Source organism: Cynara cardunculus, assembly GCF_001531365.2.
Source record: "Cynara cardunculus var. scolymus isolate 2C chromosome LG 9, CcrdV1, whole genome shotgun sequence".
Classification (NCBI taxonomy): domain Eukaryota; kingdom Viridiplantae; phylum Streptophyta; class Magnoliopsida; order Asterales; family Asteraceae; genus Cynara; species Cynara cardunculus.
The window spans coordinates 12023047-12037024 of NC_037536.1; the positions used below are offsets into that span (position 1 = coordinate 12023047).

General features: G+C 36.3%; 1 protein-coding gene across 6 annotated transcripts; it reads right to left on the reverse strand.

The window, feature by feature from the left end:
- Nucleotides 1-2273: 2273 nt before the first annotated feature.
- LOC112517949 lies at nt 2274-12231 on the reverse strand. 6 transcript variants are annotated; one of them, XM_025125390.1, is made up of 14 exons: nt 12055-12231; nt 11063-11161; nt 9880-10007; nt 9641-9794; nt 9442-9551; nt 9065-9148; nt 8940-8988; nt 8719-8810; nt 6468-6597; nt 5716-5795; nt 4246-5651; nt 3533-3676; nt 2747-3436; nt 2274-2568 (listed from the first exon to the last, which is right to left on the reverse strand). In XM_025125390.1, exons 2-13 carry the CDS (start codon nt 11153-11155, stop codon nt 2895-2897), a joined length of 3012 nt encoding a protein of 1003 aa, XP_024981158.1. In that variant the 5' UTR covers nt 11156-11161; nt 12055-12231; the 3' UTR covers nt 2274-2568; nt 2747-2894. The 6 variants fall into 6 exon arrangements, with proteins under 6 accessions (XP_024981158.1, XP_024981159.1, XP_024981154.1 ...); XM_025125391.1 differs by having other exon boundaries at nt 3533-3643; nt 6468-6603; XM_025125386.1 differs by having other exon boundaries at nt 6468-6603.
- Between the last annotated feature and the right edge of the window lie 1747 nt (nt 12232-13978).

A 13978-nucleotide genomic window follows, 5' to 3' on the forward strand; every position in this document is an offset into this window, starting at 1 on the left:
TGTATTTGATTGTGTTTATCTGCAGTTAGTTACACGAATTCAGATATGAGATGAAATCATTTAGGGATGAACGGGTTTAAAAGTTTTTATGAGTTTTAAGAGTTTTTAAGAGTTTTAGCCAAATGCTTTATAAGATAGTATAGATATATATAAGAGGAAGGCGATTTTTAAGAGGTATGTGTTACATATCACATCTCATTACAGACACAACATATATCGATGACTCCCTTCTATGTCACACGATTATCACAGTGTGAGTATCACACGATTGGGGCAAAATCAAGAACTTGTTATTCTGTTCGGACATTACAGATTTATAACAGTGTGATAATAAGTAGAAATTGTCAAATTGAGAAAAGACTCTGAATCAGTAACATACGATGATTCTCCTTCTTTATCACAAGATTATCACAGTTGTGAGTATCAAATACTTAGGGTAAAATCAAAAAATTGTTACCCTATTTGGGCATCACGGATTTATCACAATGTGATTATCGTAAGAAAAAAATCTATAAATCTTTGCCCTATGACACATTTATCACAAGGAATGAATAATCATAATATAATAGCGATTGGGTGCTGAGAGACTGTTATCACAGTTGACTAATTGATTAACAAAAGTTGGCTGAGTATCACATGATTATTACAGTTAACACTTTGAATCGATATGCAGAAGTTGATTGATAATCACATTGATATTGCAGTAAACACTACAAGTCGAGCAAGATGGTTGGGTATCACATTGCAGATATATAAAACGATGGGGATGGGGACGTGAGATTCGACGTGATCAGTTCCAATCTAAAATCATAGGATAATTACAGTTAATTAAAATAACATAAGAAGTATAAAAAATACATAATTCCATTACTACCCTTATTGATATATTTTTATTTATTATAATTTAAATAATTGGTTAAAAGGTTAGGACCCACAACCGTTCTTCCATTTTCACAAAACAGAGGAGTTCTCGTTTCGACTTCCATCCACCCACCCACACACATATATATGAGCGATGAAATACAAACCACCTATATTTGTAAGTATAAACATTTGGGACAAATGCATTTTTGGCCTTTAGAGTATTCAAGTAAATCAAGGTGTTTAACTACCAATTATGGTTTAGATGAGTTTTGGGATGTGCCTAACCTAAATCCTTTATTGTTATCATTTGAACATGATTTATATATTTGTCGTAATTGATCAGAATTACATGTTTTGAATGGACTTGTCTTTTAATGTCGAATCATCTAATCATAGACTGTTATGAAATAGATCCATAGGCATGTGAGTCAGTCATGTTTGATAAGCGAGGAGTTTTTATGTTCTCACTTTGAGGCTAATGCCTGAGTGGGTATAATGGTAGTCTCGGTATTGGAAAGTGGGGTTGGACTTTGAGACCGTAGGAATTGCAAAGAACAACCCGTGTGGGGTTGGACTCTTGGACCGTGGGTATTGCGAGGGTGTAATCTCTTGTTTATCACACTACGTGACCCTGGGTATTACAGTGATGAACACATAAGCAGTCACGGCATCAGGACCCATGCTTTGAGGTTTCAGCCTAGCAGAATTGACACCAAGTCATTGGGGGTGTTTTGGGAATGAACTCGTTTGGAGTCGGGTCCAAGACCATTGACTTGTAGGTGTAACTCTATGGTGTGTAAGTAGGCACTAAGGTCCGAGGAATTGCAGAGATGAACTCGTGTGGGGTCGGGCTTCGGGACCTTGGGTATTATGGTGGAAACTTGAGAGGAGTTAGAAAACGAGACTGTGACCTTATGGTATTACTTAATAATGTTGATACATGACTTACTTTGTGTTCCAACATAGTCAATGGAAACGAGTCTCCCCCAACATCGAAAGGTGTTGCTTTGGGTATCGAGTTTATCTATGCTTCTAGCATTATCTATATTTTTGGGTGCTTTGTGAAGCAAGTCTGTCTTATCCCTGTTGCAAAATCAAAATTTGAAAAATGGAATCCATCATAATAGCTGTTTCATGTTAAACTTTAACTGGTAACAAAAAACGACCTCTTGCAATACAAACCTGCTGCCAATTACAAACAACATTGTAAAAAGTTCTAGTCATGCATTACATTATTTGATAGGATTGAATTCATCTAATTCATGTAAAAAGTTCTAGTCATGCATTACATTATTCAGTTCGTACTTAATGCCCCACTAGGTCATTTTATAAAGGTAATCAGCCCTTTTGCCAAGTCTAGCAATGAATTTTAAGCATATTCATGAATGAATAGTTGAAGCAAAACCATGGAAAATAAAAGGTATATGCGTATATGTATTCACTTGAAAATTCATGTATGAAAATTAGCCAAGTATATATGTTAAGAGAGTGAGAATATAGTTACATTAATCACACAACAAAGAATGAAACGAGTAAAAAAAAACCCCTTTACCACCAACTGTCAACCATGCTTTCTCTTCACGCTCATAATTGATTATTTTCCAGATAATTGATGCTGCTTTATGTACAACATCATATAATATCCTCCAACTTTCATTCCACTTCTGAAACAAGGTCTTCAATCTCCATAAAACTTTGCTTTGCCTGCTAACCAATCACATCTATCAACTTACATTTCTACACCTTTTTACTCAAAATACTTTATAACTTGAGATTTTTGATGATAAATATATGCTCAGGAGTATATATGTGGATGAATGAATAGTTAAAAAAGAACAACAGTATATGTCAAGTAAACAAGAAAAGCAGATTTAAGCCTGACCTGCAGATATCTGGAAGCCCTGTTTCAGAAGGTTACAATCTATCATCAATCTGCAACCTTCCAGCCAAGATCATTCAAGAGTCGGCCATCATACCATTTCTGGGTGGTGCAAACCCACGATCGTTCAGAATTACCAACCGGCCCAACATCAAATTCCAAATGTTCTGTTATACAGATCACCAGAACTTGGTAGCCGGAACTTTGAATCTTCGTAACCCGAATAATATTTGTTGAAACCCAGTCTCTCATTTCTGAGAAGCTCTGCCATTGCAATATCATTTCCACTCTGAACTTCATTCCAACCATCCCAATGGACGTTAGACATCAGAGAACTCCTTGGCTGTTGGAAACTAGCCTGCTGCTGATATGGGGATCGAGAAGGAACTCCATAAGCATCTGTTCGCTGGCCAAAATTATCTCCTCCTAGCTCAGAAAATCTCTGGTTTTGTGGGGAGAAAGATCTTTGCACCAAAAGTCGAAGTCTGTTATCATTTTCAAAAGATGTATGTTGTGAAGGGAAGTTCGATCGCATGTCTAAGCCAGGGCTACTGATCCCACCAGGAACCCTACCACCAACCGCCAAAATTGCAGGATCCATAAAGTCAAGGTCACCAACGCCACCATTATATACAGGAGCTGGTGTTTGATGCATTTTTCTCATTAAGGACGAAGTCTCATACATATGATTCCCTAGAAAGTGGCAGGTGAAAGAAACATACCCAGTCAAAATCATGCAGACCGAGTGAAAGCTAAATAGGAAAATTAAGAATATGGTAACAAACAAACCAGATAGATTGTCGTAAGTCTGTTCTATCCTCTCATTAGAAGTGAAGCCTGGAGGTGGCGCTCTGCTAGGACCCAAAAATCCAGGAGGAGCAGAAATTTGGGATCTTGAAACTGTGTCATATTGCCCAAAAGTAGACGGGTGAACTGTGAGACACATTAAAGTTCATGCATGCATAATCATATTGAAACTCTTATCATGTTGACAGATAGAACAAGAATGTCCAACAGAGCATGATTCACATTGTTTATCAGATATGCAAAAAGATTCTGTCATCAACAAAATTATAGCATAAGATGATCATAATTGCTTCACCCCGAAAACAATTCAAAAATACATCAAAGAGTCGTGTACAGAAAAGCAGGTGCTAAAAATAAAGGAAAATCGACCTTCCACAAAGTAATACTGTGTCAAAGTAAAATTACTTGAGCCCTTCTAAATTGTTAAGAAAAAGGTTGCCGTAAGAAAACAGGACTTTTTCTAGGGAAACTTTAAATTTCACTAGGAGAACGTCTATAATTGTGAATGCTATATTCCCTATAAAATCATGTCTACAGAAAGCCACGGATGAATGGACGAAAGACATTTTAAAGAACAAACTGAAGGAACATAATGATGTGCCAAGAAGCAATCATCAACGATGTAATATAACTAAGTATGGTATAGGAGATAAGAGAAATGGAAGAAGTATTATAAATAGATCGACAGATATTACCTGAAATCTTATTGGAAGACATATAAGTATGATTGCTAGTAGTACGATCAGATTCCTCAAAACTAAAAGAAGAGAAACCATTAGCATCACTAAGCTGGCCCTGATAAACATCTGTGTTACTGACAAAATCACGGCTGACATTCTGACGATTGAAACCATGTCCAAAATCACTAAATGTTGGTGTGATATTAGATCCTTGATCTATGCAATCATCCTCTCTTGCAAAAGAGAACCTTGACTGATTGCAGTTCTGTGTTTTCCTAGAACCAGAAACTCTATGAGATCCCTGTTGTTTATCACCGTCGCCCAATAATTTAGCCAAGTTCTGAGGTGAAGTTAATGACTCATCCCAAGGGTCAAAATCCATCGACAGAATATTAGATATTATACTGTTTTCTCCTAAATCTAAGGCAGTATTATGATCCCCCTTCACTTCTGCTGTATTATCAAAAATTCCCATTTGCTTCCTACTCCCTTCGGTAGCAGGAAAATAAGAATGCCCATTTGAGCCTTCAAACAGAGAATCACCATCTAGATTGGAAGAGTGTCCGTTGACTACTGGCATATTAAAGGTATTTGGAAGGGAACCTTTCTCAAGGTTTTGATTCACAAATGGTCGATCTAAACTACCATTAACTGAGACATACCGCTGCCGAGGAGAATAACCCATAGAATTATTCAAATGAGATGACTGAGGAACATTCTGTACATAGCCTGTCTGGGTAACAACTTCTGGATCCCTGAGCCTCTGATCATTAAAAGATAACAGATCTGCTTCAGCTTCACTAATTGCAACTTCTTGCACTTTATTCYGCAAATCAGGCATTAAACAAGACTGTTCTCTTGTATCACAAATATCCATGGTAGGATTGGCAGCCTTCTTTGCTTTATTTAATGCCAGAGATTCTGATGGTTTCTCAGCATCACATGGTTGTGATCCATGGTTCCTACTAATGCTGAGTGATGACATGTCAGAGGATAAATTGTAGATACTTCCTTCATCAGAAACATCCAGGTCCTTATATGGAGCAACTTCAGAGGATTGCCTGTAAATCTCTGATGATCTTGAGAAGTTGGGTACTGTACTAATAGATTCAGTTTTATCAGTTGGAGAAGCTGTATAAAGATCGCTGCTTAAGGTTGATGCAGGTATATCGGACACCATGTTTCTCTGGTCTGAGCCCACAACCTCTTTTGCACATTCTGGATGTTCCAGCTTATCTTTCCCATCAGCAGTTGGGCTTTCTTCGCAATGCTTCTTCAGCATCTCATTGCCATGTGATGAAGGGCTCACCATTGCCGTTGAAAATGACGGTGTGGTAGAGGTGTCCACCTTTTGCTTCGAAGATCCATTGGAACTCACTAGATTTGCAGCAAGACTCTGACTATTTGAAGCACGTGTTCCCCTGTAGGACATCAATCATTAGATATCCAAAACAAATAAAATTGTGCGCATGAAAAAGGATGTACCATGAGGCTGCTGCAGGAAGAGCTACCGATCTCCCAGAACTACTATTTGGTGGGGAACCTTTCATACTGATTGTGGAATCCTGTAAGTGAGAAATGAAACAAACGCGTCATTAGAGCCAAAATCAAGGTGGATTGCTTCAGCAATCCTCGGTTCCAACACAATTATCAACATAACAATGAATCACACCCTCCGCCACAACTCACCATCATTTTTAATTTCATTAGTAGCTTTCTATTCATTTAGCATTTACTTCCTCTTTAGTTGTTTTGCTTCTTTTGTCCAAGATCGGGAACATAGTTTTCTATTTTATGATTTTGCGGGGTCCATCCACAGATAGGACCATTTCACTTCAATTAAATACTTAATTAGAGATTGTGTTGGAAATATGTATCATGCATTTGATGAGATATAAAACAACTAGAGTGAGAAGCCTAAGAGCACCAACTCCTCACAATTCTCTAGTTTCTTTCCTTCTTATTTCCCTGATTTCTTGCCGCAATTTGTCAAACTCCCCTCCATCGCCATCTATGGTACAAGGCGGAAAGAAAAAAAACATTTCTACTTTACGTGATCATCATAGTAACTTAAGCTTTAAAATGATCTCTACAAAAGCAACAGACTGCAGAAAACATAAATAACTTATAGCTGAAATAGAAGTTCCTTGGATCAAGTCATAAGACCAAAGAGTCCATAGAATTCCTTGCAGAAACGTAGAAGCAAATAACAAAAAGGTCAACATAGAATATCTTACATTTGTAGTACTTTTACTAATAGGTTTTGCCCATGAAGTGCTGTTATTAGAGTAGTCATCTGCTGGAGGTGGTAAAATATTCCCCGAACGCCGTTGCATATCATATGTAGCACCAGTGACTTGCTGAACTCTACCCCTTTAAAATCACTAGGTAAGTTAATTCGGGGACGATAAATTATCACATGATTTCAACTAACAAAAAAAGCCAAATGTGTCTAGGGACTGATCTAACCGTATGTTTGAGGTTAAAGACTTTATATTGAAAAGGCAACTCCTCTCTAAACTATCAATGAAGTTTTATTCAGTAACTTCAACTGAATTATAATGTGTGTTATAACTTCCTCACACTCCAAAGACTATTTGAATCAAAACAAATGTAACATCATAAAAGCATGCATGACAAACCAATAACGTATCAATTTGGATTAGCAATATATTGAACTTTCTACTTAACTGAAATTTTAAAAAAAAAGCCAGTCAGAGTTTTATGATGCATGGATGTAGCTAGGAAGAAGATTTTTAATATCACTACTTTGACCAAAGAATAAAATGCTTTGGCGAGTCTCCACATTAAAAACTTAACGTACATATGCATCTGAACGTCCCCAGAGATCTTTCATTAGAAACATGGACGAAAATGCTTTGACTCAAACCATGCATAAAGAAGTTAAACAGAATGTAAATCTCAAATAAATGTTTATAAGAATAATAACAGTAGCAATAATAAAAAGAAATAACAATATTTGAAACCGTTACATATATTCATTTATGTATTTCAATACCTAAATTACTGTACAGAAAACCAACCAACCTAGTGTCCCATGCAGAGTAGGGCTTGGGGAGGGTAAAACATACCCAGACCCTACCTCGAGGAATAGAGAAAAAGGTTTTAAACATATGGTTCTGAAAGTTAGAAAAAAGTTTGAAATAGAGGAAATAGAAAAGAAACATGAATGGTAGAGAAGTAGGAAAAGGATAATCGGACAAAAAGTAACAAGCACAATACTAAAGCATGTACAAACAGTAAAAGCGTATGAAAAAACTAAATTTACTGTATGTGATTTTCAATTTGATAAAAAAAATCTTCTAAGTTTCTTAAATCAACAATATAGCTTTGGACCACACCCAAAAACCAAGATGTGCAGTATTCAGCACATGATCAAGTACAATATGACTCAAGGCAGTCCAGCATAATGCTGTGATCCAATATCAGCACCTTCTGATCACAAATTTAAGGATGAATTATTGTATATTTATAGCATCTCAAAATTGCAAAGATTGGCATCAGAACACCTAGAGAACATCCAAAATTCAGTTCTGAAAGGGAGATTTCCATTTGGAAAAGAACAGACCAACCCACCCCTATCTGACAAGTTAAGTAAAAGATATGCAACGCTAGCTCCTTCATAGCTCATCGTGGCTTAGAAAAAGAATTCCTTCTTCAAGCAACATCATTTCTAGACATTTAAGTGCATGGATGGTTCCCAGATGTAACTAGTATGCTTCACGTCAAAAACTTAATTAAAGATTAAAGAGTGACCAGAAAAAGTTCCCCTGAGTAGCGAAAGCCTCCTTTTGGTTGCTATGTGGAAGGGAAATGTCTACTCTTACATATCTAGAGAGTTAGGCATGCAACAAGGATGGTGCATGACTGCATTCTATTAGGAAAGCTGCAGAACAGGTGGAAGAGAGAACCAGCACAAAGAGAAGCTATACACAGGGAAAGGCCATTATGTTCAATTTGAAAAATGGAAACAAATGGAGATGGGAGGGCAAAGAAAAAGTGGGACTGTCTTAAAAGCTTCATTATTTTGGCTGCCAAAGTAGCCTTTACCTTCTACCATATTTTTGAGTAAATATTTTGTAGTCTTTGGCAAAAGGCTGCACCAACATATACATATCCTTTAGACTTTTCGACATAGCAATCAGGTTGCTCCTTGTTACTTACCCTATGTGCCTTCATTATCTAAATGACTACATCTAACAGAATAAGATGTACCTGTAAATTAGATAGCTACAACCATAATTCTGAATGAAATTAACTTGGCAGGCATCCAACAACCATCTCAAAGAATTACATGTTCCTACCATGCTACTAGTTGTTGCATGCAAATACATGTTTTCTAAGGACTGGTAATAAATGCCACAAATTTGTTCACAAAAAAGTCATGCAAAAACAATATCAGGAAGTGGGTAAGCAGAGAAAAATCAAAGCGCTGTGTGGTGTTGTGTTATAACAATAGGAATATACCTTGTATATTCTGATATTATTTCATCTTTCGTGAAGCTGTCCTCTTGAGATCCAAACTCATGCAAATACAAGCAATCAGGATTGGTGCAAGGCTGGATCAACAAAATTAAATTGCTCAATCATAACAAAGCAAAATTTTACACCTCCCAGTGAAAACTGAAAAATAGTGAGAGTAAAACATTAAATTAAATTAGCACCATCAACTCATTCGCATATCATACCATATTCCTCAGCCATGCATGACAATACTTTGTGGTCCCAAAACATGCTCTGCAAAAAAATTTGAATTCATCAACTAAAATAAGAGAAGAAAGAAGCATCACAGGACATATTATTGGGTTCCAACCTCAAAGGTCTACCCTCCAAGACAAACCCATGTACTGATTGTATACTTCGAACCGCTTCATCCTCCTTCGAGTAAGTAATATATCTGGACAATATAAATATCCAAAATATGGAAGTTGGTCAAGATAGGGAAAATTGTGCAATAAGTGAAGAGGTGGAAAATCTATTCCCAGGGTATTAGCATGATTAACAAACTGTACCTTGAATAATTAATGGTAACCATGACGTTTATATACAACAGTTGATAGACACGCATCTTTGAAGATGCCAAAAATTAAAATGTTCAAACATGATGAAATCGAAAAACATATACACACCCAAGAACATTGAACTAGATCAAATTTCAACTATCCATGTCAGAAAGAGAATTGAACTTACACACTACAAGTATTGTTTGCAAAATGTTGAATGGCACCAGCTGCTGTCCGAGATATGGAAACCTTTAGTACCTTCCCATACTGACCAAAATATTCTTTCCGCTGCAGAAGCTGGCTCATAGAACATGAAGAGGGTTAATACTCCAAAAAAGTGAATTTGTGGGAGGAAAGCAAAAGAGATGATAGAGAAAACACAGTACATCTTCATCTGCTAGATTCAGAGGCAGTCCCACAATGTAGACAAGGTTCCGTTGAATAACCCTCACACTGGTAAGCTGCTTTCTACCTTCAGAAGTTTTAGTTTTTCCCTTCTGTGACTTGTGTTTCTTCTCCACATTCATTTCAACCATCAATCTGATAGCACAATAGAAAAGTTCAAGACGGCCACTATAATAATAGAGGTCAACAATTTCCAATGTAACATATGTCCATAACCAACCTTTCACACTTCGATGCTGTCCCCACTATTTTTTCCTTGTTATAAGGGTTACGACATGCTGGGCACCTCCCTTCTGTATCGTCCTTCTCAGCCATATCTATGATGTGGTGCCAGCACCAAACACAAATCTGCAATATGATGATTCTATATGTTAATAACAAGTTACATAAACCTTACACCACTTGGCCCATTGTACAGTTATAAAGAAGTTACAGGACTAAACAATTCGTTGAAATAGGTCTGTTGCATATAAGGGAATTGAGTACCATCCAATTGTTCACATAAATTATAAACTAATTTTTGAGGTAAGATCAAATAATTTTCTTGAAAAATTACTATTGCCCGTTTATATGATTCCTAGTCAAAATCTGAGCACTCCAAAACATAAACAAAATATCCAAATCCCAACAACGAAGGTTATGAGGAGTCAGGAGTGACACATGGCCCCGATAATTACTAAAAGTGCACCACAAAAACAATAATGAGTTAAAGTAAACAGATGAGTTTTGCATCCACTGTAATTCATGATACATGGATTATGGGGGGTGGTTGAACAGCAACTTATGACTAGCTAAAATGTGAAACTAAATAAAAGCATGTAAGAGAATTTGCAAAACCCCATTAGATTACTCTCCAATTGAGATCTTGAAGAGAGATGCGAGATTCCAACATATATCAAGAAGAATAGGTCCAAGTCTAGCCACTGTGGGACTCCAACATGCCCCATCCAACAGAAGCTATACAGGCACAGATTGTCCTAGAGTGTCAAGGGGGCTAAGGGCGTAAATATGTCCCAGAGTGTCGAGTCCCTAGAGTAGTAGACATTGGCTCTGATATCATATAAGAATATGTGGAACCCCAATAGATTACACTCCAAAAGTGCCCTTGAGGAGAGAGAGAATGGAAGTTCCTCAACATACATTGAAGAGACTATATCAAAGTCTAGCCGATGTAGGACTCTGACTGCATGACCATCGATTAATATCGTCAGGCCTTCCTTCTTTCAGAATACATTAGATAAAACTCATTGATACCAGAAACTTGGCAACCAAATTCTAGTTCTCACATGAGCAATCAGTTTCATGGATAATTACTTTCTAATAATTAAAAAGCTGATCCGAGGATTTAGACAAAAAAAAATAACTTGTGCAACAGATAGCCTTTAGAAAAAAATTGAACATACATCATAGCCACATTTGCAAGGCTTCAGCTGCTGATCTGTCAAATCCATCTCTTCAGCACAAAGTGGACAAGTCTTTTCTCCTTCATCACTCATGGTTGCCTTAAAAAACACAAGCAGCTCAATATAAACAAAATTGCAAATAACATACTACCCCAATTCTAACAGGCATAAATGAATATGCATGCTAACAATTTGCAATTTTACCTATCTCGAACAAGACAAGCTGCTAAGTGATATGGGCACCAACATAAACCACATAACAGTTATACTCCAAATATAAGCACATATTTGAAAGAATAAAAGTTTCTCTTATTCATCAACAAACCTAGATCAGGCACACTTACCTAATCCCGAAAAGGTGCTCCGAGTCGGAACCATGAAATTTCAGCACAGGAAACAATATTTTATTCTATTTCAGCAACCAACTTCATATATTGCATACGCATTGATAGAGATTTTTAAGAAACCATCAACGCAAACCATATCACAAATTGAAGGAAATAACAAAAGCTAAAAACAAAATAATTAAAAAGTAGAGATACAACCGAAAGGCGAAGACTCGCTAGCTATTTCCCCAAATCAAATCCATAAAACCCTATTCATTGGTAAATCTACCACTGATTCAACGAGAAGTTATTAAAATGACCGAAAAATCACTAAGTAACATCTACCAATAGTTAAATCAAATCGGAAAAACTCTGCGAAACCAAATCTCCCGAACAGGTACGAATCCACAACTAATTTTTTATCGATCAAGCTCAAATAAAGCTGCAAGAAATAACCTAGATATAGCATCTATGTTAACTCATCATAACATGAATATGAATCACAATCAAGAACATTAAACTACAATAATAAATAAATAAAATATGATTGAAAATACGGTCAGGCAAATCAAAAATTAGGGATCTCCAATCGAAACCAGAAAAAATAAAAACAACGAAGATCTATCAACAAATCAATCGATAAACAAATTGAGATCAAAGACTTACAGTTGGGCGATGGATCAACGATAGAGAGAGAGTAGATGGAGAAGCGAAGAGGATGAGAGAGAGAGAGAGAGAGAGAGAGAGAGAGAGAGAGGAGAGAGAGAGCCACAAAGCCTATGGAAACGCGAGAAAGAGAGAGGCGATCGTCTACGGATGTGTTTTTTTAAGCTTTCGCTGTTTTTGTGTGTTTGATTTTCTCTCATTTGTATTATTATTGCGATTTAAATATTTATCCCCATTAATCATGCCCTCCGATTTCGATATAATTACGATACGAACTGTGTATCATGTGTCCCGTTTTTTGTCGAGCATGATAGACGCTTGGGTTGGGTATGATTGCATCAACCTTTTTTCCTTAAAAAAATTCGACTAATTTACGGATCTGGTCCCTACGGTATACAAGTTTTTGCAGGATTTCCCTTTAAACTTCGTTTATTACGTAGGTAACCTTGTGGTATACTGGCCCTAACGTCCATCGACCAAGACCGTTAAGCTCAAGGGTAAAATCGTCTTTTCACTATTTTTGCTATTTAAAAAAAACGAAACTGAATTATGTGTTTTCTCTCTGGACAAGAAAACCTAGAAAAAAACCATAAGGACGAAGGGTGAATCTCATGGAGATTGATTCGAAACCCCATAGAGGTCGTTCCATGAAATCCAGTTTAAAAAGCCTTGGAGGTTAATCCATGAAACCTGATTCAAAAACCCTGAGAAGTCGGTGAATCTCATGGAGGCTGATTCAAAAACCCAAACAATCTTCCCAGGCCTCTTATATGTACAACATCGTTGCCCTTCTCCTGAGCACTATTCCCACTTCAAATCATGTCCTTTCACGTGTTGTAGAGATCACGTCCTTTCAGCAGAAATTGCATCTTGAGTCGTACTTTTACTCTGTCTCTGCATCTCAACCTTCTTCTACTATGTATTTGCTTATACTCAAATTTTGGGTTTAGATTTGATTTTAGGGTTGCTTTGTTTTTAGTTTGAGGATCTTATTTAGGGTTTGATTTAGAATCTTAATTGTAGTGTTTGTGATACAAATTATTTGAATGAAAATTATACAAAATTATTGTTTATGTTTACTGAATGTGTTTTACAAATAGCAAACTAAAAAACATAATTAAGTGATTATCTAAACTTAGAAGCTGTTTACCCAAATACTTACCCGATAAGTGTTTACTGTATGAATCAACACTATAATTTATTTTGGAGTAAGATTTTAATACATCAAAACATATTGAATGCAACAATTTACCGGGTAAATGCTTACCTGGGTAAGAATCGTAATCTTCACAACCACATCATTTGACGATGTTGAGAATGTTGTTTATAACTTCATAACTATTATAGTTTAGTTTAAAAAGATGGATTGTGTCAAATTCGGGAAAGGTCAATGCATATTCCTTATTTTGTGATGTAGGTGCACGAGCATCAATCTTAAGCTATCCTAATAATCAATATGATGAAATGAGGAGAGTCGAATTAAATTTAGAACCCGTTTACCTAATGCTTATTTGAGTAAGCGTTTACCAAGTTATATTACATTATCAGATAAATATAATAAAGATCATAAATCTTACCCGGTAAAAACGAGACAAAGATCGAAAGTCTTGTCGTTTGATAATTGGTGTTGGTGTTGGTGTTGGTGTTGGTGTTGGTGTTGGTGTGTGTTATGGGAAGGGGGAACGGAGGTGGAGGTATATATGGAGGAGGATTAAATTAATAAAATCCATGTCATTAATTATTGACATTTAATTAACTAGAAAATGTTAATATATAAAAAAGACCATTTTGTTCTCTTGTTTTAACGGATTTGGTGAATCCATGGAATAATGCATACCACAAAGTTATCCAAATAATAAATGAAGTTTAAGAACCAGTTTTAATTACATACCAAAGGAGACCAAATTTGTGATTTATTAAAAAG